The following is a 27361-nucleotide window of genomic DNA, read 5'->3' on the forward strand; positions in this document are numbered from 1 at the left end:
TTATTATGAACCCGACACTTGGAAGTGGTTAACAAAGACACAAGTCAAGCAAAACCGCTTCCTAATGTCGCTTTATTACGCACTAAATTGGCTAAATAGATGGTAGAGATATGAGCTTATCAATTACTACATGTCCTCATTGATTCATCATATTTCTTAGACTCTCATTCTTATGTTGATTTTGGCATAACACGTTGACATGATTCATACAAGTTCCCCATCCCCATCCTCCTCCGCCATTGATAGCAGGCGCCTACAGCGGGAGTCTTTAGAGGTCAGTTTTTCACAAATATACGATCAAACATCCCTAAATTAGCATATTTGCCCTTTCGAAAATCGCACGTTTGGTATTAAAAAAATACTTACACATGTTGAGCTTTATACTTAAGATTGCGATCAACATACTAGAATCTTGGCAACAGTATGTCACCCTTGAATAACATGAACAGTTTCGTTTGATTTGAGTATGCAATTTGAAACTGACTCTAAGATATGGATATTTATTATTTATATTATAAGAGACCCTTTAGTTTTTCAGTTAGTCTTGTGTAAGATCGTGTTAAACGGTACAACATAATAGTGCTATCATAAAATAAGGTGCATAACATGAGGGCCATTGTACACATAATGGTCCTATTTGAGTATTTTTGTTAATTTTTACGGGGTATGTAACTGACATATTAGCTTGCGATTACCAAATCAGCTGCACGCAAACCCATTGTATGCTCAGCAGTTCAAGAATCATCTACTCCAACAGGTAATCTTTTTAATCTTACAAATCAGCCAACATTTCATGTTGAAGGATGAGAGAGAGTTTGTGTAATTAATCCAATATCTTTTTAGTAGTTTCTTCTGAGACAAAGGAAGCAAAGCCCGAAACAAAGCCTGAAGTGAAATCAGAAGAAAAAACCACACCCGCCAAGCCAAAACCTGCAGCGAAAGTAGCACTAAAAGCATTACCTGAGATGATGGAGGAAGATGTGATTCCTTCTGTACGATCAATTCTCGAAAGCCAACAAGACATAATAGAACTCGAGTTGGTCTATAAGGATAATCAAGTTAGGCCCTTTCTTTATCTGTTTATGCACCATTATACTGTATGTACTTCATTATAGAGCTTACAGATGGAGATGTATTGCTAAGTTGTTATACTTTGCTTTTGTGGTTCCACAATGACCAGCTCCAAGGTTCATTTCTGCAAAATGGCAAACCCTACACCTTTTAGGCCTTCTTCCCTAATGGAAATCTTACAGTATCATTTTTGGAAGTAAAATGTAGGAATATATCAATGTCTTTTTTATTTTATTTTTTTTTTTTTTTTGTTTGTTTGGGCAACTATAAAGGGAAACAAAATTACAACTCGCAACTCGTTTTGCTAGACTGTGAGCCACTTTATTTAAAGTACGAGGAATAAACAATTTTATCCAGAATCCCTTGTGAAAGGCGATGCCCTATGCCGCATCCATAGATTTGATAGTAAAAGACAGTCAGAAGAAACGTGTAAATGGTAAAAACCTTTAGATAAAGGTCATCTAAGAACCTCCTTAATAACAAAAGCCTCCGCTTGAATCGCAGCTTCAGACCAGAAACTCCTATAAGCTTCATAGATGCTATCCCCTTTTGCTCTTTGCTCCTATATTTGTCAATGGAAGTAGGGAAGAGAATAATGATTCGTAGTTAATCTTGTAATCACCTATCTCTAGTTATGTATTACATAATTTTATATGGTTTGTTTTGGACAGGTCCAAAAGAATTTTCCCTGTCGTCGTATGGGTCGGAACTCGGAAGTGAGCACTGTGGAACCTTTCCTGGTTGATGAGAAGAAACCAACGGCCAAATATGTTATGTTTTTGGGTTGAGAAGCGATTGGCGGCTCAAGGGATCATTCTTTTTTCTTTAAAAAAAAAAAAAAAGAAATGATTACAAGTCATCTTGTGTAAATTACATATGTGCAATTTGATTGAGTCACAATTGAGTTCAGTTCATAGATGATAGATTTCTCGAATGTGTCAAAAATCCGTTCAAAACCAGGACGGTTCGATTCGGGTTACAAAATCTCTCAGGTCCTATGAGGTCGATTATCAGCTGTTTAGGACAGCATGTCAAACAAGCTCCAAAAGTTACTAATTCAAAAAAGATGGATATGAGGCAGTTCAATATAGCCAGTAAAATAATGACATTCCGGTTCCATATTATGATCAACATCTGTTGCATAACGTAACATCATAACAAGATAAAGAAATAACTTAGACAATTCAATTCATTTTTAATAAAATAATTCTCCCATCATCCAGCATTACTTATTTAAATATAGTGAGTATATAAATTGTAGCTCAAACAATCCAAACCACATACAACAGGAGTGCAGGACAACAAAGATGGTCAACTTATACCCAACCTTTAGTGGGGAGAATTACCTACCACTTTACCCATATTCAAAGTTATCAAAAAACATGCATAATCCTCTTGAGAAAATCATACAAAAAACATAAGGGAAGACAAAGAAAACACCCAAAACATGAAGCAACTGACTGTTATCATCTTCCTCGCCTTCTTCCTCGTTCGATTGCTATACCTTGTGCATTCACAGAACGTCGATTCCTGCAACAACAACATCAACTTCAACGGCATTGTCAACTTTAACACCACCTCTATGACATGCCAGGTTGTCTGGCAAAAACAAGACTTCATCCTCAGAGTAAGTCAAACTTCCATCATGTTTTTTTTTTTTTTTTGTTTTTGCATTTCAGATTATAGTTGGATTAATCGTCAAGGGTCAATCCGAAATTGTTCTTTTTAAAGGGTATGGGCGGGACTGCTAATATCTTCCCTATTGTACCTCGTCTATAGTCAAATGCCGTTGTAAAAACATCGGATAGAGCACACACAAAAAACAGAAGTTGTCTAAATTTTGGAAGGGATGGGTTAATCTTGCAACTTTGAAAGCACATCCCACACAAAAAGCTCTTGTTGCCGACTTGCCGTCCTATTACAGGATAATCTTACCAAAGAATTTTCTACTATCAGGATAATAGAAGGCTACCTTAAAATGTAAAGAAGTGGCATCCATAAGATCTGACGACTTTTTTTTCCTCCTAATATAACAGTATGCACAGGCGGGACAAGGGGTGTGGAGCTTCTTGCTCTCAGCAAAAGACCCAAGCTCCTGGGTCGGGATTGGGTTCTCAACCAACGGTCAGATGAAAGGCTCCAGTGCAATGGTGGGTTGGATCGACTCAAATGGAGATGGTAAGAACCTACAGTATGCCTTGAAGGACCTGGACTCTAACAGTGTGATTCCTGGTCAGGGTGAGCTCACTGTGGTAAACAAGTCAGATGCTGTGTTTAAGCGATCAAACCGTATATATATGGCTTTCCAGCTCAGCACACCCCAACCCCGAACGGCGCTGATATATGCTGTGGGACCCAGTACTCTGCCTAGTGCCAAAAACGGGTTCAAGTTAACCGAGCATCGTGATCGGATCAGCACGACCATAAATTATCAGACAGGTGAGGCCAACAAGTTCTTGATCATTAGTTTACATAAGAGTGCTAAATGTTCATATTTTACAAATTGGACAGTCAACTTCACAAAAAAAATGTCAAAAGATAAGCAAAATAACCGAAAACAATATATTTACTCCAAAGAAAGGTAGAATAGCAGAAGCCAGGAATAAAGAGTTGACATTTTTTATGAAATACAGATGAAAATTTAGAACAATGATAAGCGCCACTGGCATGTAACACCGCAAAAGGAGGGAAATTCAAAATGTACGTGAAAGAGTGGTACCGAAGTGAGCTCAATAACCCCAGACTTATTATCCAAACAAGGACCAATAGAGTCACCTTCTATCGTAGCCCTCATACTCAGGCTTTTAAGAATGTCAACAATCAACATGTTTTATCCAAAGAAAGGCAAATGTTTTCCAACAGTAATTATAAACAGAATGGATTTTAATTTATCTGTGACAGGGCATACTAAATCATTGAACAAGCCATACACAGGATTAAGGAAGGCCCATGGAGCTTTGAACATGATAGGATGGGGAATACTGATGCCAATAGGAGCAATGGTTGCTCGGTATTTTCGACAGTGGGATCCAATATGGTTTTACTCTCATACTGCAATCCAGGTCCTTAGCTTCTTGTTTGGACTGGTTGGTTTCATCTTAGGACTTGTATTAGAGGGACTAGTAAAAGCACATGTCAAAAATCACAGAAACCTCGGTATCACCATTTTTATACTTGGCTGCCTTCAGGTACACTTCATCTCTGCCTATGCTAATTCGACATTTCATTTGGTTGTGTTGTTCATGGACACCACATGAAACAACACTCTTTTCAACAGCAAACAAAATTTCTGTATGCTAAAATTGGCACTTCTGGTTTTTTTAGGTAATGGCGCTCTTAATTAGACCAGAGAAAGGAACGAAGATGCGACAATACTGGAATTTGTATCATCACAATGCTGGAAAGATCTTGGTAGTGCTTGCAATCTCAAATGTTTTCTACGGAATACAATTGGGTATGGAGGGTGCCAGTTGGTATGGTACTTATGCTGTGATAGTGACACTTTTGGTTGTTTCGGTGGTTGTTCTGGAAATCAAGTTGTGGAGACGAAGATGACTTTGTACAGTGTAGGAAGTACGATCCCAAATATTTTTGTTACAAGGATTTGTTTCTCATAGATGTAGTACAATTACAATTCTCAAACTAATATTTTCTATGGAGCCCACAACTCACTATGCCATGGGCCATGGCTTTGGATTATGACAAACACAATTTTCATTATTAAATCATCAATAACACAACCTTTATCTGCTTTCAACACAAAGGTTGCAGTAAGGTTGCATACAGAACCTCTATATCCTGAGTGATAACCACCTCTGAAAAGGTCTTCTTCTCAAAAAAAACTAACAGACTCCTGACGAATAAGTCAGCTAACTTATTTCATTTGCAATGGAAGTAGGAGCTGGGGTTCAAAGTTAAAACACGCAACTTGAGCCATCCAGATTCTTAAAGGTTTATTTCTGATTTATACCATCCTTGGCAATCGTTGGCATCTTCAGGATTACAGTCTTTCTTACAAACCGAAAATATAATACCTTTTTTTCCTTTTCCTAAGTCACTCCATTTTGTCTCCTTTCATCTTTTATACTAACTAATCTTCCTTCTCAATCTTTCCCTACTCCTATCTTCCTGCCTCAGATAAGGCTACAACATCAGACGGAAATAAAAACTAAATTGCAGATATATATTAGTATTAATCCGAACCTTAATGGAGGAAAAACAACAGAATGAGAACCAAAAGGAAATGAAATCTCTGCGCAGGAGAGACATCATTAGCGACTAGCGAGGATCCCAAATCTAACTGGATGGTGTATGAAAGGCCACGAGTGCTGTCCTGAAACGACATAGAACATACAAGATTATCAGGCCTGAGTTGAGTCATGATCCTGCAAAAGCTTTGTTTACGAGCTACATACAATAAGAGGGATACATGATCACTCGAAAATCAGCAGCTAATTCTAGATTTTCCTCTCCTTTGATAACTACATCGCCTCTTGCTAATCTGAACAACTCAACTGCAAATGCACTAACTCGAGGACAACCATTCATGTATAAAATAGAAAGCTTGTTACAACCATTCTCCAAGGCTTGCAACCCACGGTCACAAAGATTCCTACACCGGTTGACATGAAGTTTTTCCAAATTGTGACAATTCAAGGCAATTGACTCCCACCCGTCAACTTTAATCTCATGGCACAAGGCCAAATTCCACTCTACAAGAGACGGACAACCCTTCGCAATTGCTGCAACAGATTCATCCCTTAATGTCCTACACAATCGCGTGTTCAAAACCTGAAGCCTTTTCCCCCATCCTGCTCCAATTAAGGCCAACCCATCTCCATGAATGGACCAACTAAGATTTGCTAAATTAAGATACTTAAGACCACCTCCACTAACAATGCTTGAAATACCAACAGGCTCTAGCTTACAAGATTCAGCCTCCATATAAGCTAGCGTTTGAGAGCAGCCTTGAAACCCAACACCAGTTAATCCCTCGCAGTTGCTGATTCTTATGGCATGGAGCTTAAAACAGTTCTGAACAACAGTTTCTATCCCCTGATCAGTTATCAAACAACAATATGAAAGATTAATAACTTCCAAACACAAACAGCTCTTTGCCAATGTTTCCAACCCAGTGTCAGAGATATTACAGCGGTAGAGGCTGATAAATGTCAAAGATGGACAACCAATAGCGACAAAGGAAAGGCCACTATCAGTGATCTTAAAACAACAATCTAAGTGTAAGGCTCGAAGGGTGCAACCGTAATTTTCCAATGCCTTTAAGCCGGAATCGAGTAGCTCCGTGCAGCCAGATAAGGACAGTGATTTCAGATGTGGAAAACGGTTCAGCGTCTTATGAAGTTTAAATGTGTCAATCCTGTAGTAAGTTCCGGATAGAGGCACCATAAAGTTGGTCAATGAGCAGTCAAATTGTAAAGATCGACGATTTTGATTCTGAATTTCAAGCCACCTACGGCAAGTTAACCCAAATGCTCTGCGATCAGACTCGCAACTAAGCCGTTTGAATATGAACACAAGGCAATCACCAGGGAGATCCATTACAGTAGTAAAGCTGACATTTTGAGCATCTTCCATTACACTAACTTCTCCTAACACAAATCTTATTGCATCTGAGCTTCCCAGATTAAACTAAATTATCATTTTGATCAAGCATAAATAAGACAGAAACATATAAGAATCATCGAAATTTCGACATGACTAGATTGTTCTTCAAGGTAATACTGCATGCATCCAACCTCCTCAATACACTGTCAAAAACAGGATTTATGTTGGGATCAGAATTGTGGGAAACAAATACTCCCTTCGTCTCAACCATTTATTTACCTTTGATTAAAATACTCATTACAAAGAATGAATAAAAAAGGTAAATAAATGATTGGGAGAAGAGAATATAGTTTATTGTAAGAAGTAAATAGAACAACAAATAGGATTATACATCCAACAGTTGTATTACAAGACGACAACCAAGATATAAAATTGAGAACTACGTGTATTTTTTTTTTCAAATTAATTTAAATTTCATGTTTTTAATGTATAAATGAATAACTCAATACTTTCTAATAAAACTCATATTCTTTAATATAAAGCTCGGATACTTTGACACAAAGCTCAGGTTCTGCACCGTACAACATATACATCTGGTTGTATAGTCACAATGGGGAAATATTACAAAGTTGGACCTAAAATCCCAAGTTTCTACAAAATATAAAGAAAACTGAACAAATTGAGGGTACCCAGAAATGAATTCCAACATACCAAGATGATTTGCAGGTGTGCTCCAAGTAAGATTACAATAGAGAAGTATGATTGTTTGAGGTTTTCTATTGATGTAGAAAATCGATTGTTTATAGAAAACTTAATAAACAAATGTATGTTGTTCGAAGATCTCAAAATTCCAAGGTGGAGGCGGCCCCCTGGAAACCTCGCCCGTGCAATGTAGACATGCACTTATGTCATAAGATTAGCTCAAAAATTGATAGAAATCCATCCGAAAATAACTCGGAAATAATTCGCTCTTTTCAACTCGAACACGTGAACAACTCAATCTGATAATCAATCAATCAATCAACACTATATATCAATACTATATATTAAATCTAGAAACCAAGGAACTTCAATGTAATTAAAGAAAATTATACAAATTAATTTTACTATATAGTTTTAAATCACTAGCATCGTGTGATGGACCCGATTAAGGGATCTCAATGCAAATATTATATAATTTGGGTTAAAATTAAATTATATAGAAGCTTGATAATTTTCCTAAACATTTGTAAGAGACTAAAACATGGTCAATTTCCTTAAAATAAAATAATTAATTAAGATGATCAATTTCCTTAAACTAAAATAATTAATTAAGATGGTCAATTTCAAAGAGACGAAAAAAAATAAGACGCTTGGTAATTTTCCTAAATATTTATAGAAGATTAGAAGATGGTCAATTTCCTTAAAATAAAATAATTAATTAGTATAAACATGCACACTTATGGCATTAATTATTATCATCATAAAATTATATATTAAATTTAAAATCTATGCATTTTTATTAAACTTTATAGTTTATTAGATGTATAGAGATGTTAATTATTGAACATACAAAAATATAATATAAGTAGGTTATAAATAATCAAGTTAGATTCCATAATATATAATACTCCGTATTGTCTAATTCTTTCAATTTGATTTAATGCATATATGTAATATATTTATATAAATATATAATCCTCTTAAAATTGCATGCTAAGTAGTAAAAGTAATTTCGTTAGTAAAGAAAGAATTGTAGTAACATTGGATATAGTTATATGATAGTAATCACTCATTTGAACAGTAAAAGTAACAATATTATCAGCGAGATTAGTAAAAGTGGTAGAAACAACAACGAGAGTAGTGAAATAATCAATATTAATGCGGCAATAGTGAAAGTAACAATAATTACAGCGGGAGTAGTGAAATTATCAATATTAATGCGGCGAAAGAGGTGAAAGAATAATAATCAAGCTGCGGCGGGAGTAGTGAAAGTAACAACGATTACGGACAAGTAGTGAAATGTTATTACTATTGTTTCATTAATAAGAGTAAAATATTAATAACGGGAGTAGTGAATTTGTCTCAAAATTTATTTCATCGTAATTTTAGGATATGTCATAGAAAAATATATTAGCGATAAATTTATGGGTTATGCAACTTTAAGTAATTTTATTTAATGAAAAAAAATTTAATGGTAAGTAGAGGTAGCCCGGGCGAAGCCGGGCACCAATACTAGTTAATCCAGAAACCAAGAGACTTCAATATAATTAAAGAAAGTTATACAAATTAATTATACTATATAGTTTTAAATCAATAGCACCGTGTGATGGACCCGATTAAGGGATCTCAATGCAAATATTATATAATTTGGGTTAAAATTAAATTATATAGAAGCTTGGTAATTTTCCTAAACATGGTCAATTTTCTTAAAATAAAATAATTAATTAAGATGGTCAATTTCCTTAAAATAAAATAATTAATTAAGATGGTCAATTTCAAGGAGACTAAAAGAAAGAAAATGTCTGGTCATTTTCCTAAATATTTATAGAAGAGCAGAAGATGGTCAATTTCCTTAAAATAAATAATTAATTAGTATAAACATGCACACTTATGGTATTAATTATTATCATCATAAAATTATATATTAAATTTAAAATCTATGCAATTTTATTAAATTTTATAGTTTATTAGATGTATAGAGATGTTAATTATTTAACATACAAAAATATAATAAGGAGGTTATAAATAATTCAAGTTAGATTCCATGATATATAATATTGCATAATTCTTTCTATTTGAGTTAATACATATATGTAAATATAGTTTTAAATCAATAGCACCGTGTGATGGACCCGACTAAGGGATCTCAATATAAATATTATATAGTTTGGGTTAAAATTAAATTATATAGAAGCTTGGTAATTTTCGTAAACATGGTCAATTTCCTTAAAATAAAATAATTAATTAAGATGGTCAATTTTCTTAAAATAAAATAATTAATTAAGATGGTCAATTTCAAGGAGAGTAAAAGAAAGAAGATGCCTGATAATTTTCCTAAATATTTATAGAAGACCAGAAGATGGTCAATTTCCTTAAAATAAATAATTAATTAATATAAACATGCACACCTATGGTATTAATTATTATCATCATAAAATTATGTATTAAATTTAAAATCTATGCAATTTTATTAAACTTTATAGTTTATTAGATGTATAGAGAGGTTAATTATTTAACATACAAAAATATAATAAGTAGGTTATAAATAATTCAAGTTAGATTCCATAATACTCCCTCCTATTCTTTATCTTCTTCCACATTACTTTTTAGGGTGTTTTTAAGAGGAGTGAAATATGTAGAGGAAAATGAAAGTAAGGGAGAAAAGGTGGCGTCACAAGTTATAAGAACCACAAATTATAGACAAATAAGGAAAGTGGAAGATTTTAGTGAATTTGTTGTTTTAGGAAATGTGGAAGATGTTAGAGAATAAGAGGGAGTATAAACAACAACAACAACATCAGAGCCTTAATCCCAAAATAAGAGGGAGTATATAATATTGCATAATTCTTTCTATTTGATTTAATACATATATGTAATATATTTATATAAATATATAATCCTCTTAAAATTGCATGCCTAAGTAATAAAAGTAATTTCGTTAGTAAAGAAAAGAATTGTAGTAACATTGGATATAGTTATATGATAGTAATCACCCATTTGAATAGTAAAAGTAACAATATTATCAACGAGATTAGTGAGAGTGGTAGAAACGACAACGGGAGTAGTGAAATAATCAATATTAATGCGGCAATAGTAAAAGTAACAATAATTACGGCGGGAGTAGTGAAATTATCAATATTAATGCGGCAGTAGTGATAGTGACAATAATTTCAGCGGGAGTAGTGAAAGTAACAATGATTACGGGCAAGTAGTGAAATGTTATTACTATTGTTTCATTAATTAGAGTAAAATATTAATAGCGGGAGTAGTGAATTTGTCTCAAAATTTATTTCATCGTAATTTTAGGATATGTTATAAAAAAATATATTAATGATAAATTTATGGGTTATGCAACTTTAAGTAATTTTATTTAATGAAAAAAAAAATTAATGGTAAGTAGAGGTAGCTCGGGCGAAGCCGGGCACCAATACTAGTAACTCCTATATTTAGGGCCAAGATCCTCACGTCCCGTAAATAGGTAAATATTACCTACTTTAAGGGTGTGTGTTTGGCACAAATATTACCATACCTCTAATCCCCTATTTACTAAATGAATAGGTCAATCTACGTTTTTTCCGCCTAAAATATTATCTTCTAATTGGGCTTTTAATTTTTGCATTCTACTATGGGCTAAGTCTAATGCAAAAAATGATTCCCAAAAAAACATTATGTATAACGTTCTATTCTACTATGTGCTAAATGTAGATCATATCAATGATCTTACCCAAACACAACGTAAAATTTGATTGCTACGTATATTATTTGATTGCCAGAAAATGTAGATCATATATTATATTATTTTATTGCCATAATAATGATTTCAGCAAAATATAACTTATTATCTTGCCCAAGGATGATTATTTGATTGCATATATTATTCTGCAAATTATAGTTGCTGAAATCATCACCCTTACTACTAAGAGAATAAAAATTCTCTTAATTTTTTCTCCAAATGCTTCTATCTAAATAAAGAAACAAGTAAAACTTTCTTTCTTTAAATTATTATCTTTTCATTAGAATATAATCTTATACTCCCTCCAATTTCCTGTGTTGTTCCCTTTTCTTTTTGGTCCAAGAATTAAGAGAATCAATTTGGACCACACAATATACATGACCCCACATGTAGTTGATTTTTGACCACAAAAACTTGTCCAGAAAAGGAAAGAGGGAACAACAATGAAATTGGACGGAAAGGGAAAGAGGAACAACATAGGAAATTGGAGGGAGTAATTAAATTCAAAATTATGATTTTTTCATCAAAATAAAATAAATTGATGTTAAAATATAAACTATAAGTTGGTAAAATTTTCATTAAATGTAATAATTATAACTTTACAAAATAATTTGGCACATACTTACCATTAACTTTCTGACAAAAAAGTTTCATTAGAATAATTGGAGAAAAATTATAAAATAAAATCCTTAATTTTATGGTAAAAAAAATATAGATTTCATAAAATACACCTTTCATAACTTTAGTTTAAACTTATAAATAACACCCTAAATATAAATATTATATATACCGCGCATTGCGCGGGATCTATACTAGTTGTATAATAAGCATTATACAACGACTATATTACATGAGCTTATGTGTAATTTTTCTGAGTTTTTTAAAATTTATATTTTTTATGTTAAGTAGGTGAGTTCAGATACTTTACAGTATAACTCATATTCTTTAAAAAAAAAACTCGAAAACTTTAGAATAGAGCTTAGATTCTACACCATACAACTGGTAGTATAGTCTATTAATTGTGTGTTTGGGCCCAATTTCTCATATGTTGCCCAGACTATAAAATATGAGTCAACTGGAACTGAGCAGGGTAGTTGACGGGTCACGGGTAGCAGATCAACAGGGAGCTGAGCAAAAACCCACAAAACGAGTTGTGGCTGTCTTGGAGAGCAAACTAACTAAATCCTACTAGGTGAGTTCAGATACTTTACAGTATAACTCATATTCTTTAAAACAAAACTCGAAAACTTTAGAATAGAGCTCGGATTCTACACCATATAACTGGTAGTATAATCTATTAATTGTGTGTTTGGGCCCCATTTCTCATATGTTGCCCAGACTCTAAAATATGAGTCAAGTGGAACTGAGCAGGGTAGTTGACGAGTCACGGGTAGCAGATCAACAGGGAGCTGAGCAAAAACCCACAAAACGAGTTGTTGCTATCTTGGAGAGCAAACTAACTAGGATTTAGTCCTATATAAAGCGATGAAGAGCAAAAGAAGAATTCATTCACAACTCAAGTAATAACCTTAATCTAGCTCAAACACTAGCAATTAGTTGTCTCTCCCAATAGTATTCATGACCTAATTATTTGATTCCTAGTGGACTAATTGGTGGGATTCCGTCTCCCTCCGCGGTCGTTTCCCTTATAGGGTTTTCCGCGTCACCAAATCTCTTGTGTCAATTCTTTACGTTCTTTATTGTTTTGCGCTAAAATCATCATACACGCACAATCAAACATATTAACCAAAATACACGATTATCAAATAAGACCGCTTTGACCCACCTAATAATCTTAACTCGATAAATATACCAAATAGTTTGGTGCCCATCGTGGGGCATAGTGGTCGTCGTCCATAATCGTTTCACACCAAAAACACACCATCTCGGGAAATAAGCAAGGTAATTCAGGAACTGTAGCAAGATCTGAAGGAAGTCATACACAGACAGTTCCATCGAGTTCTGTTACTGTCCCAGCGGCTGTGGTACAGATCCCAGCGGGGGTCAGTCTCCTGTCACCCACGAAGATGTCCAGCACATCAGTCGCCCATGCTAGGGCAGACAAAGGGGTGATACAGAGCCAAACAAAAACTGGAGCAACACTCCACGAAGTCAGACTAGCAGGACACGGTAAGCTGTTGGAATATGTGTCCTCCGACAATAATGCGATCACGACTGTTGATCATGATGATCACATGTTTAAATCTCATTATAAAGAATACAATTGGGAAGTAATATTTTACTGTCAACTGATCAACATATATCGGTAATGATTGGCTGACTAGAGTTTGACATTACTGTCGTGCGACGGTGGTGATCAGTTGATCCCCTAGGTCATACCTATAGGGCAACGCTCTTAATTGATCATTTAATTAATCGTATAATATTACGAGTTAATTAAATTGCTTGAAAATTGACAGACGATTTTGGAAGTAAAATTTACGTATCACATCAAAGTTGATTAAAATGAGATACGGTCTGAGTAATTGAATCGTATCATTAATCGGATGAAATAATTGTTTAAGGTAACAATTAAATTTGAATGAATTATTATAAATACAAACTGTTGTGATTTATAAACGGTAAAATATTTTGGTACAAGTAATTATGAATTACTAAGTCAGTTTTTGTATGTGACGTATTTTCATTAATACGTTGATTTTTAATATGTTAAAAATACATAACAAATTTATGTTACATATGACATGTGACATATTGACAAAATTAACAAAATAAAATGGGTTCCATTTTATTGTATGTGCCGAAAAATAAGAGGGGATTAAGCTAATTATATGTTGATTATATTAGTGGAAGGCATGACGATTGCCTATTAGACTAGCCATGCAACCCTATTGTTTATTGTGAAGAGCAACAAGTGCATGCATTGGCTCCCTCCACCCTCTTCCTCCATCCGGTTTTCAAGAGGAAAACCTCTTTGGTTTTTCTCTTAAATTTTACCTAATATACAATCATGTTATTGTATTATTCATTCATACTTTTCACTCATCTAAAATAAGAATTCTAGAGAGATAATAAGCTTCCTTCTTCCTCTCCCATAAACCGAAAATATTAAGTGTTATATAATATTTTTTGGTCATTTTCTACAAGATTAATATTGTACTAGTTCTTATAATATTAATTTTAATTAAGAGTAAGCCTTGGGTATTAAGCTTTGGGAGAGATCCTACACTTGGATCTTAGTTCTTCCATTAAAGGAAAGCACAAGAACAAGAGAGAAAGGTGATCTCTCTTGTGCCCTATTAACCGAAAATCCCATTGTAAGAACAATGTTTCTTCCTTATTTTGTTTTAATGTTTGCATGCATAAGATCAATCATTAATTTTATGACAAATTATATTAATACATATATGAATATGTAAGTATATAGATCTACTTTTCCTTCAATCGGTATCAAGAGCCATGGTTGTTTGCATGCAAATCGGTTAAAAGTTTTTCCGAGTTATAAGGATTAACATATAAAACTTGTAAAATTTGTGTTATTATGATATATCACGAAATTAATTCATGCATGTTAAAATTTCTGGTCCTAAAATGTTTTAGGATATTTTGGTTATATTTACGGATTTTTATTGTTCATATTATACTATAATGGCATTTAAATGTGATTTTATGAGTAAAAATGTCATTTTCTGTCTAAAATTAGCTATACTTCGAATTTTTCAGTGATTTTTGGATATGTTGTCACATATATTATTTTGAGATAACCTGTAAATTTTCACAATTTTTGCACTTGTTATGCTCGAAAAATGGATTTTTCATTATTAAATTCGGATTTAGGTGAAAATAGGTTAATATGAGTTAAATTTCGAATCTGGTCATAGAAATTTAATATATTGTCACATGCAATTTTACAAGATGTATGTAAAATAATGGGCTATAGTGATGTCTTTTTGCATGATTTATGGATTTTTGAAGAAAAATAGCATAAATAGTGACATTATTTGTGAAAAATTAATAAAAACATAATCTATGACTAAGGAAAAACGTTATATGTTGCATTTTATTATCTTTTTTCAGATCTAAAATTGAAAAGTTAATGAATATAATTTTTCCCATATTTTTATGATTATTTTAGTTAAAACCGATAAACCGCAACATTGTTTTTCCGGAAAAATTTCGAAATTTTTAACCTAAGTTTTTGAACATTATGAGTGTCATGGTATTTTTCCAGAATGTTCATGAGTTTAAATTTCAAATTTTAAATTTATTTGAATTTTTTTGATTTATTTGAAGTTTATAGCTTATTTTTGTAATTTTTAGTCCATTAATGAACAATTTTATAAATATGAGTTAATTATGGTCAAATTATTAGTGAAGACTAAATTTTGACTCCTAAAAGGTTAGGGTAATTAACTTATGCATAAATATGAATTTATGTAATTTTAGTGATTATAAAATGTTGAAATCACGCAAATCCGTAAAAACCGGGTAATATACGATATTGGCTAATTAAAGGCGATTTAGCATAAAATTGGGCATGTTCATACATATTATAATGCTGCATTTTTCTTTATGATTGTCATAATTTAATTTATGTAATTTTGAATTATGTAATTTTTACTTAGTATGGCCTTAGTTTTTAATTGGTATTTCCCGAAATGTATGGGAATATCGATTCGGTTGTACTTTTATTGTGATCTCGTATCACCGTTTTGTAATTTAATAGATTTATTTTATTTTAGTTACAAATGTATAAGAGGAAATTATGTAATTTGCTATGTAATTTTATTCATTCCGGAGTTCCCAAAGACGGATTTCTTCAAGAATGACGATACATAAAGACGGTGTTACCTCGAGATGCGTGCCACAACCGAAGTTCAAGGGACCAATGGAGTTGGTTTCCGAATATGTAATAGTTAAATAGTTTTTCTATTTTAGGAAAGGTCATACTAGGATTTATTTATTTATTTATTTTTATGCTTGCATTTTATTTTATGTCGCATGCATCGCTAAATCGCCATAACTAAAACACGCATCCTTATTTTATCGAGTTTATCGACCGTGTCAATTAAAATTATCGTAGTTCACCGCTTTAGTTCACTTAAAACGTGATAGATAATAAATTGACATGACCTCTCGCTAAAACAATTAATTGAGACATAGCCTTACCAAATAGTAGTAACCATGAAAACCTATTTCGCGAGGGAGTGCGCTCGGCCCCACCGGGGTACAAACCTTGTTACGTAGGGGAAGTGGGTGATAAATGTCTATCCACCGAATTCATGTTGATAAGGGATGTATCGGCCACACCGTGCCCAAGTTAATGTGGGTTTGGATCATGGACACATTTATTCGAAATTTGGATTGAACTCAACAAAAGTTTTTGATAAGGGATGTATCGGCCCCACCGTGCCCTTGTCGGATGTGTTTTGGGATAAAGATAATTGTTAATGTAATATTATCGACCAAGAGTTCTAAAAGTAGAATCGATTAAACGTTAATCCACCAAGTTATATTGATAAAGGATGAATCGGCCCCACCGTGCCTAAGTCGATATGAATTTGGGTCTTGGAATCATTTATCTAGTTGGGTAGAGGTCACTAGAAAAATGCATAAAACTTGTTTAAATCATACATTTTACGAGTATTGTTATTAAAACGACATTTGTTTTACTCCTTATATTTTGTTTTGTAGACCACTTCTTTTTCTCATAACAAATGGCAACACCAACACCAAACGCCACACCTCTCGCTAATACTTCATGGCTCCGATCCTTTATGGATCGATATAAACTTGAAAAGAATGGGTCAAAATTCTCCGATTGGGATGCCCAACTCAAATTGGCCGCCCAAGGTGACGACAAGCTTCGTTACCTTACCGAGGCCTCTCCACCCGAACCTACTACTAGGTCGACCGCCGCCACTAGGGAAGCATATGAGGCTTACCAAAAAGAGTCTGCCGCAATGAAAAATGTCTTGATATTTGCGATGGAGGCGGACCTCCAAAGGAGAGCCTTTAAAATGGGCAATGCTAATGAGATTTACTCCAAACTTGTGACAATGTTTTCACAAACTCCGCGGATCGTCCAATATGAGGCGGCCACGACATTCTTCGATCTCGACTTCAAAGAGGGCCAAAAGGTTAGCCCTCATGTGCTCAAACTCATGGAGCTTGTCGAGACCTTGAAGATTCAAAAGGTTGAAATCCCCAAAGAACTCATTGTAGATAGGATTCTACACTCCTTGTCCAAAGTCAAAGCGTATGTTCAATTCCGGGTGAATTTTAACATGCAAGACAAGGATGTGTCTCTTGAAGAATTGCACAAGTTACTTGTGCAAGCCGAGAGGGACATGGGGTTAAATGTGAACCCACCAAAGGATGTGCTTAACATAAGCACTAAGAGTAAGGGGAAGTTCAAGAAGAATGGGAGGAAGGGCAAGAAGCAAGCTCCCACATTCACCAAAGCTAAGACTTGTGAAGCTAGCACTTCAAAAATCAAGAAGGGTCCTCTTGATAAATGCCATTATTGTAATGGTATGCGACATTGGAAGAGAAATTGTTCCAAATACCTTGGTGATATTAAGGCTGGAAAGATTACTCCAGTAGGTAAATGACTATCCTTCTTTTATGTTTCTAAATCAACTATGGTATTATGATGCAAAGTTGTGATAATGTATCTCCCTTTTTATTGTAAATAGGGCCTCCACCAAGCAAAGACAAAGGAAAGGAAAAGCAAGCATAAGAAACCATCAAGAAGCTAGGGATAGCTTTCATGGAGCTTTGCTTTTCATTGTCTTATTTTAAATTATGTTTTGGATTTTAGAACCTTAAGTTTCCGTGTTCGACATGAAAAGGTATTTTGGATAATGGGTTGTATTTGGATAATGGTGACTTGGTTTGCAACCCAAGTCACCCGTTTTATCATTTTATCCTTTTGTTCTAAAATTCATCTTTAAATGCTTGCTCTTAGAAACATAAGATTATTCACTTAAAATGATCTAATAGACAAATATAATGACGGGTTTCATTATATGTCCACATGCTTAAGGCCTGTGTATGATCATTTATAAAGCAATTTTGAGTCTATGAACTCTCTTAAAGGTATGTCAATCATCAAGTACACATATGAAATCTAAAACTATTAGTCTATCTATGAGATAGTTCTCCTTATACTTCAACATCATTATTTGTGTCTCATATGCTATCTTTGAATCTATAGTGTATTTATTCTAAAGATAGAGTGGGAGAAAAATGAGGACACAACACACGAGACAAGATAAAAATTGTGTACTTGTGTAAATGAAGATCTACGCAAGAAAGAATGATTTGAATGAAGGTATATCTATTTACATAGTATACCGAATAGATGAGATCTATGGTCTCAAGTTAGTTCTATATGACTAAATAGACCAAGTGAAGTAATCATAAGAGTATATTCTCAAGATAACTACACGAGGAGACCAAAAGAAAGTTTCAACCTTGAGATTTACTTAAGAGCCTAAATGAATCAAAGTAACATACTAGTTATGATCGAGTTGCAAAGATTGATATACCGATATCTTCAATGGCCAAGTTTTAACCACGCAAATGTCATTGCTTAACCTCATTATGAAAGGGTTAAACCTCCTTCCGAAAGGGTATTCCGAAGGACGTGTTCTAGATATTATTTATATTTGAATAATGACATTGCTACACATCATTATGACATGAGTGTGTTAGAGATTTAAAATCTCTTTCTGTAAGGTTAAAAAGAGACCTCTTCGAAATAGGTATTTTGAAGGGATATGATGGGAACATATATGGTTTTGTCTTAATAACTTGGCAATGCAATTTATATTTCAATTCTTGAAAAGTTTCGATTGAGAAGTCAATTTTGAAATATGTAGAATTGAGTGGGAGTTAGGAAATTGTCATGTGAAGACATGGAATTTGGTGGGAGCTATCATCCTTTGAATGTTTACAACTCACCACTCATTAAAGAATGATGAGCTAACACCTTCCTTCATAGAGGAAGTTTTGAGTTTTCAATTCTGGATGAATTTGGACTATGATGAATCCAATTACAACAAGAAATATTGGATTAGTATTAAGAAATACACATCATATCAACATACACATAGGTTATTCATATAGATGAAAATGGAATTACCATTGGCAGTCATGGTCGTTCATTGAACCTATAAATGGTTGATCTCATGATTATTAGTAACTAATGTTTCCGCCATTAGAATAATCATGCACATGTCCAATAGTGAATCACATGCATAAGAGCATGATGATTCATTGGTAAGCCACAATAGAAACGTCATGAATTCTCGAGTAGAATCCGATGAGCGATTTCGGTGGTTGATGGAATGCTCTATTGTGTGTCAAGAGGTTGCGCATATTAATGAAAATCCGAGCACATATAAGGATTTATGAGAATCCTAAATCTTTCAAGCCTAGAAAGAGAAATAAGAAGTTTTGGAAAGATGCTTAGTTGAATAAGAGGTTATTCAAAATTAATCTTTCCTAATTAGGCTAGGACTTATGAGAAGTGCTAGGCTAATAATCTTGACAAATTGTTGCAAGACTCTACAAAACATGTACCTAGTGCATTGTGTGTGGATGGAGTACTTGATCAGTACAAGTTATATCATTCATCACAAATTCGTTCGTTATGAGATAATCGATAAGGAAGTTCTTTCAAGTTAAAGAACCAAAACCAAGGTCGGGAACCTTGATGTGTACTTGGTAAGATTCATGTTATGAGAGAGAACATGAATGTAAAGGAAATTGCAAGTGTAAGAAGTTTGAACACATGGACACATGGCATGTTAAACTTCTATTGCAATCAATAAGTGTTTACACTTACGATATACATCACAAGGTTGTAATATGATATTGACTACCCGAGTGTGATGTCGACATTTGTCGTTTGAGTTATTATTAACTCACCTTGTACATTGTTATATCCAAACGGGTTGTGGAGACAATTGAACCCCGTTAAAGTGAACACGGATTAACATTGTATTTGCCCATAGTTACTTGTATGAGGTGACGTCTCGAAGTGACTAGAGTGTGATGCGATTGATGACAAGTTCAAGTGCCATAGAGTCATGTCAGATGACTAGTCGATCACATAGGCAGACTGTTAGGAACATTTTGTCGGGCCTAATGACCGCTTATAGAGTTCTGGCAAATTTATATAGCCTGGTCGTGGCGAGAGCTACTATAGTATTCGAATGAGTCGATTCTTTTGACTAAAGACTATTCGCCTAAGATGGCACAGTTTCGATTAACTTTGATTTGTGTTACTACGACCTTCGTAAATGGGGTCAAATGGGCATATTTTGGGTTATGATGGTCGTGGCTAGTCGAAGGGAATGAGTGCGATAGGAATTGTCCACCCCTAGTCGGGGTTATAACAATATCTCAGGGCCACTCGAGGAGTAATGAACTGGAAATGCGTGGCCACGCTCGGAAGGTATCTATGATAGATAAATCCGGTCAATCAGTTATTCTCCAGATCGAGGAAACCACTCTCGATATGATCACTTGCAAGTACGACCTGAAAGACACCTTGCATTGAGTGGGAGATAGTAATAGGACAAGAGAATTGGTGAAGCACACTTGTCGAGGACAAGTGGGAGATTGTTGGAATATGTGTCCTCCGACAATAATGCGATCACGACTGTTGATCATGATGATCACATGTTTAAATCTCATTATAAAGAATACAATTGGGAAGTAATATTTTACTGTCAACTGATCAACATATATCGGTAATGATTGGCTGACTAGAGTTTGACATTACTGTCGTGTGATGGTGGTGATCAGTTGATCCCCTAGGTCATACCTATAGGGCAACGCTCTTAATTCATCATTTAATTAATCGTATAACGTTACGAGTTAATTAAATTGCTTGAAAATTGACGGACGATTTTGGAAGTAAAATTTACGTATCACATCAAAGTTGATTAAAATGAGATACGGTCTGAGTAATTGAATCGTATCATTACTCGGATGAAATAATTGTTTAAGGTAACAATTAAATTTGAATGAATTAATTATAAATACAAACTGTTGTGATTTATAAACGGTAAAATATTTTGGTACAAGTAATTATGAATTACTAAGTCAGTTTTTGTATGTGACGTATTTTTATTAATACGTTGATTTTTAATATGTTAAAAATACATAACAAATTTATGTTACATATGACATGTGACATATTGACAAAATTAACAAAATAAAATGGGTTCCATTTTATTGTATGTGCCGAAAAATAAGAGGGGATTAAACTAATTATATGTTGATTATATTAGTGGAAGGCATGATGATTGCCTATTAGACTAGCCATGCAACCCTATTGTTTATTGTGAAGAGCAACAAGTGCATGCATTGGCTCCCTCCACCCTCTTCCTCCATCCGGTTTTCAAGAGGAAAACCTCTTTGGTTTTTCTCTTAAATTTTACCTAATATACAATAATGTTATTGTATTATTCATTCATACTTTTCACTCATCTAAAATAAGAATTCTAGAGAGATAATAAGCTTCCTTCTTCCTCTCCCATAAACCGAAAATATTAAGTGTTATATAATATTTTTGGGTCATTTTCTACAAGATTAATATTGTACTAGTTCTTATAATATTAATTTTAATTAAGAGTAAGCCTTGGGTATTAAGCTTTGGGAGAGATCCTACACTTGGATCTTAGTTCTTCCATTAAAGGAAAACACAAGAACAAGAGAGAAAGGTGATCTCTCTTGTGCCCTATTAACCGAAAATCCCATTGTAAGAACAATGTTTCTTCCTTATTTTGTTTTAATGTTTGCATGCATAAGATCAATCATTAATTTTATGACAAATTATATTAATAGATATATGAATATGTAAGTATATAGATCTACTTTTCCTTCATAAGCTTCAGGGTCCTCCGCCATCTAATTCTACCCAGATTATGATTAATGTATTGGACACCCTACACAAAGCTATGGAAAGCCTACAAGAAGAAAACTGAAGCATGAAGGATGATGTGACTCATATTTGCATACATTGTCCCCGAACTAGCCTCATTCCTATACTTTCTTGCATGCATTAGAGTCGTTTCTTATCTTTAGCTTCCTACTTTGCATATTCTTTGAGGTTTTGTATCCTTGGTAGGAGAGGAATGCTAACCTTGCATATATGAAGCAAATGGAGCTAAATGGATCGCATCTAACGACCAAGCAACAAAGAGGAGACCAATACTAAAGGCCTAGGTCAATAAAACAAGTATTTGGGCAATGATGAAGAACCCCCAAGGCTCCTCACCGATCCCCACGGATCATGAGGCAGCAAGTTGAAGAAGAAGCCACACTGGCCTATGAGACGGGGGTCCCTAGCTCAGCCTGAGCATCCCGATGATCAAGACGGGCGTCCCAAAGACACAGCCCAAGCGTCCCACAAGCAGGACGGGCGAATTTCCTCCCAGCATATGCGTCCAACAGGATTAGGTCGAGCGGCTCCTTAGAGGCCTTGTAAGGCTTTAATCTTCATCTTAGGGACTTAATCGTCATTTAAGCCCTTAGTTACCCTAATACTTGTACTTAGTATAAATACCTCATTGTATTAGGAGATTAATCATCAATTCCTAATCAAGCTTAATAGAGTTTTAGTAGAGTTTATTATAAAGTTTTAATCAAGTTTATTAAACAATTCAATCTTAATCACACCTTAATCTTTCCTTAATTATTCAAGTGTTTTGGGTAATTTGAAGATTATTTAGGTTTATTGAAGAATTGACAACTCTTCATCATTCATCAAATTTTCTTCTATTATTCTTTGTTTATTATTTGGATCATCCTAAGTTGGTACAATTTATTTTACCCTTTGCTTAATTATTGTTTATTACTTTACTCCTTCATCATGTTTAGCCTTGTTAATATGATTGACACCCTTATTAGCATGTTTTCCATGATCATGAGTAAGTAGTCTCCTAGTTAGGGTTAATGGGGATTAGGGGAATTAATCATGGGGGTAGATCTTTACTTAATAAGTTCATATGATTGCTTGCTTGTAGTTTCAACTTATGCACATGTTATTTTTGATGAAATGCTTGATTGACAACCTGTAGATACCTCATTTCCGCACCTCCCGCCAAACACCCAGTGATGATTGGGCCGCATGTTTAGCATATGTCGTGATTTTATGAAGTTTTGTAAATCGGTTAATAAAAGGTAACTCATACACTCTTGTCTACCCTTTAGTTGTCATCTAGGTGTCATTACGGTCGTTTTGGCAGTAATTAGAGTGAATTTGGAGTCCGGGTCAAAAACCGTCTTCATTTCCTAAAACCGTCAAATTCCAGTCAAAAAACAATGGGCTTGTCTACCTAAGGTTAGTATGTCATAAAATGTTATGAGTATATCTCATTTTGAGTCCCATGTCATTTCTTTGGGCTAAACTTAAAGTTTACATTACAAAATGTGCATTTCATTTAGCTAAAATGACAACCCGATATTTAGGCCCGTTTTAAGAGGTGATAACGACTTTTTTGGGTCTGTCCTATTTCACAGAAAGTTCTATATCTTTCTCTTAGCTTTCCAACGCCACCAAAATCACCTTAATCCGAGTCTTGTAGAAGAAGTTATGCCTAAAATACGACAGGCTGTCAAACGCGTTTTCTCACGCAGAAGAACTCTACCCGAGAAAGGACGCAGCACCTGCTGCGCCTTTTCTCAAGGCTTTCTTTTTGTCCAAGTTTCCGTGTTTCAACCTAAGTCGGTTGTTTCCGGATCTTTCCTTCCGTATCCTATTCTTACCATAATTCCTCCGTGTGATTAGAATAAATAAAGGCCTTTGCCTCACATATTTTTCACGCGATTGTCCGCCCTTCTCTTCTCCCTTTGCATTCTAAGACCTTGCTCTAAACTTTTGACGCCTACGTGCTTGATCAATCGACCACGTAAGCTCAGATCATTCTGAGTACCAGTCACTTTTGCATGACCGACCAATTTGGCCACTACACCATAATTAATCAAACTTTTTAATTCCTTTTTTAAGGGCACTTTCATATTTGCATAGATCGAGTCGAGTTACCACTAAAAACCGATTTAGTTAAATCTCGCGACGCTAACATGTAAGTCCGAGGTGTAAAATCCAAATTTTATTTAATGTATTTTATTTTATTGTACTTTTTTTTTATCATCTATTGTAAGATCTCTATCAAAAGCACGTTCGAAAACCGTCTTAAAACCCGTCTTTTAAAATCGTTTTTATAAAACAGCGGAGATCTGACGTCGAGAAGAAACGCAGCAGCAGCTGCGCCTCTTCGAAGAGTCGCAGTACATGTTGCGCCTCTTCCTGAGGCTGCCGCTGCTCCTGCTCTTCTTCTTCCTCCTCGATCTTCTGCAAATTTCTGTTTTTCTTATTTTCTTTTGATTCTTTCGTTCATATCAGTACGTAAATCATATCTTAATTATTCCTTTTAAATTATAACACATAATTCGACTTAAATCCCTTATAAGTTAATATTTGCGGGTTTTCGCCGTTTATTCAAACCCGGGTTTTAGAGGTTCGATTCGTTCATATCGACTCTCTGGAATTCATCTTTTATATATAATCTTGTTTATTTGATTCAATTTCGTTTTCGAGTCTAAAGTTTGTTCCTTTATTAAATCCGACACGAGTTTGTCATAATCATGAAAATCGCCATAAATTCTCATCTTTAATTTGTTTTATGACAATATTAGTACGCATGTAATCTGCTAAATCACTTCTACTTGAGTTTAATATCGATAATCGACTTTAAATTTACCGATGAACATTAACAATGCGCGGTTCTGACTTCACAGCCAAATCCAGCTGGAGAACAGACGCAGGGAATGCTGCGTCTCTTCCAGAGGACGCAGCAGATGCTGCGCCCGTTCTGGGTTGGTTTCTTGTCCCTGAACTCTTTCTTGCTTTGACGTAGCTTCTAATTACGTATTAAATCAACTATTAATCGTATTACCGCTGCTAATCAGATGTCTTTTCATACTTTTAATTTTACTTTTCTTTATTTTCTTCTTCAAGATTCCGTTTTGAGCGTGCTTTTGACGTAAATCAATTAAACCTTGTAATTATTGTAATTTTAATTATTGTAATTTATTTATTTATCGCCCTTGTATGATTTATTTACTTGATTTCCACATGTAATTAATCTAACTTCCAACTTCGACCACATTGAGTGCTCAATTACATGTTCACCGACATAGTTTAATTCACATGCTAGGATTAATCTATTATTTGTTGCATTGCATGCATATAATCGACGACATATCAAATATGAACGACTTCCCTAATCATTACTAGAGGCCGCTATCGAGGCGGGCAGGATTAGGTGTTTGAATTAAAGAGCTTCCTAATATGTACCCTCACCCCTTACTCCAGATCTCTGTGAACATCCGTGTTCATTGGCATCCATGAGAGTCATTCTAGACATAGAATGCTAAGGGTAACGAGTTCTTAGTGTTCATGTCACTACTTTGTGTCTTGACATGGCACGAGGTATTCGAACGGTTCCAATTTCCCATAAAAATTGGTGGCGACTCCACAAATGCACGCTTATTTAAGCGCTTTCGCGCGCACCGCGGGTGGCCCATGTCCACACAAGCTAGCATGAATCTCTTATCCATTCAACAAGACTTGTAAGACATAAACCAACTCAAGGCTTGTTAGACCATGCATATAGTTGAATAGGAAGAAATTAAGTCGACTTGTAGGTGTTGTAAAGTCTTGACCGACTCGGCTCCGAGACCCAAATCTTCCTAGGAATTGTAAGATATAAATTAACTCAATTCCACTACAACAATAACTTGCTTGCATCTATGAAACTTGTTTATGTGATCTCACCATGATTCCCTTAAGAACCCATGACACCCTAGTGCCTTTTATCAATTGTTTACAACCCCATTTGCTTGCGTTGCTTTACTTTCATTTGTCTACATTTCTTTTGTTAAGTAGTTTAGATTGCAAACCTCAAACTCAACCCAAATTGTGACACCTTATAACATAACTTTCTACAATCGATAACTTAATCCAATATCCATCCCTTGGGATCCGACCTTTACTTACCACTCTACTAAGAGTAGTTTGTTGAGATTATAAATAGTGTTTGATAGGGAGAATAGACGATGATTCGACCCTCATCAAAATGGCGCCGTTGCCGGGGACGGTGTTCAAGTGAATTTTTATCATTTGTTGTACTTAGTTGTGTCTTTCTTAACCTTGGGGAAGTAAACTCCTAAGTTTAATTTTAATTATTTTCTAGTTGTTTTATTTTTGCATGTCTAGGAGATCACAAGGAGAACCTTTGCCTATTGATCCCGAGATTTAAAGAACTTTGACGAATATTAGAAGAATTGTTAGAGGAACTTCAACAATTGTGGGTATTGGAGAACTTGTGGACATTTGGTATTGTCCAATCGGATAGTGTTGAGTTTACTAACCCTTTTGCAAGACAAGGAGAGGAAATCACGATCCCAAACCAACCACAAAATCAACCTACAATGCCTAAATTTTCATCTCATTCCGTACCAACCGGGGATAACCTACCTAATGGTACTCCAACACCACACCACTTAATCGGTAATTTCATCGCCAAATCCGCATTCATACAATTAGTTGAGAGAAGTCAATTTGGAGGGATGCCTAGTGAGGACCCTCATCTGCACATGGAGATTTTTTGTGACTATTGTGAGGCCATTTCCCAAACGGGGGTAACTCAAGACCAAATTTGATGGGTATTGTTTTCCTTGATCGGAACTGCAAAACAATGGTTTAAGAGCCTAGACAAGGCCACTCTTGGTATTGATTCATGGAAAAATTTAGCACTTGCGTTCTACAAGAAGTTCTACCCTCCGGAGAAGACCAACATGTTAAGAGCCCAAATCACCGGGTTCAAGGAAAGAGATGAGGAGTCTCTATATGAGGCATGGGAAAGATTCAAGGATACATGTCGCTCTTGTCCTCATCATGGACTAAGTGAATGGTTTCTAGTCCAACAATTTTGGAATGGATTGTATGAAGATGCAAGGAATGTGCTCAACATGGGTTCTAATGGAAGATTCATCGAGGTTGATGACAACCAAACTTGGGCAAAGATAGAGGAGATGGCGGTTCATAACTCTCAATATAGTAAGCCAAGAAAAGATACTAGGGGAGGGAGACATGAAGTTTATTCCGTCACACAATTGAGTGCCGATTTGAGTGCCTAACTAAGCTCCCATATTGAGACAATGAACTTGAAATTTGAAAAGGCCATAGCCAAGATGAATGAAGCTTCTCAATCATCCAAGCAACTTGTCAATGCCATGGTGGCAACT

General features: G+C 34.8%; 2 protein-coding genes and 1 non-coding gene across 7 annotated transcripts; 1 reads left to right on the forward strand and 2 right to left on the reverse strand.

The window, feature by feature from the left end:
- Positions 1-2300: 2300 nt before the first annotated feature.
- On the reverse strand, positions 2301-7603 carry LOC141608579 (F-box/LRR-repeat protein 12). Of its 5 annotated transcripts, none has more exons than XR_012527018.1 (5): positions 7348-7592; positions 5501-6839; positions 5275-5404; positions 3044-3438; positions 2301-2601 (listed from the first exon to the last, which is right to left on the reverse strand). XR_012527018.1 is itself a non-coding variant. In XM_074427923.1 (3 exons), exons 2-3 carry the CDS (start codon positions 6664-6666, stop codon positions 5368-5370), a joined length of 1203 nt encoding a protein of 400 aa, XP_074284024.1. In that variant the 5' UTR covers positions 6667-6839; positions 7348-7592; the 3' UTR covers positions 3620-5367. The 5 variants fall into 5 exon arrangements, 1 of the variants encoding a protein (XP_074284024.1); XR_012527020.1 differs by having other exon boundaries at positions 5487-6839; positions 7348-7589; XR_012527019.1 differs by lacking the exon at positions 3044-3438 and having other exon boundaries at positions 5487-6839; positions 7348-7603.
- LOC141653829 (cytochrome b561 and DOMON domain-containing protein At3g07570) lies at positions 2519-4626 on the forward strand. Its single transcript, XM_074461695.1, has 4 exons — positions 2519-2698; positions 3108-3510; positions 3973-4259; positions 4396-4626. Exons 1-4 carry the CDS (start codon positions 2519-2521, stop codon positions 4624-4626), a joined length of 1101 nt encoding a protein of 366 aa, XP_074317796.1.
- Positions 7604-26911: 19308 nt separating the features above from the next.
- Positions 26912-27018, reverse strand: LOC141620908 (small nucleolar RNA R71). Its single transcript, XR_012532064.1, has one exon. It is a non-coding gene; the product is annotated as a small nucleolar RNA R71 (small nucleolar RNA).
- Positions 27019-27361: the final 343 nt, after the last annotated feature.

The sequence above is a fragment of the Silene latifolia genome, chromosome 1 (genome assembly GCF_048544455.1).
Source record: "Silene latifolia isolate original U9 population chromosome 1, ASM4854445v1, whole genome shotgun sequence".
NCBI classification, from domain to species: Eukaryota; Viridiplantae; Streptophyta; class Magnoliopsida; order Caryophyllales; family Caryophyllaceae; genus Silene; species Silene latifolia.

Coding starts and splice junctions, on each gene's coding strand:
- LOC141653829 (XM_074461695.1), top strand. CDS start 2,519: ATGAAGCAACTGACTGTTATCATCTTCCTCGCCTTCTTCCTCGTTCGA. Junction 2,699..3,107: donor AACAAGACTTCATCCTCAGA/GTAAGTCAAACT, acceptor CTAATATAACAG/TATGCACAGGCGGGACAAGG. Junction 4,260..4,395: donor TTATACTTGGCTGCCTTCAG/GTACACTTCATC, acceptor TGGTTTTTTTAG/GTAATGGCGCTCTTAATTAG.
- LOC141608579 (XM_074427923.1), bottom strand. CDS start 6,666: ATGGAAGATGCTCAAAATGTCAGCTTTACTACTGTAATGGATCTCCCT. Junction 5,405..5,500: donor GCTGATTTTCGAGTGATCAT/GTATCCCTCTTA, acceptor ATGTCGTTTCAG/GACAGCACTCGTGGCCTTTC.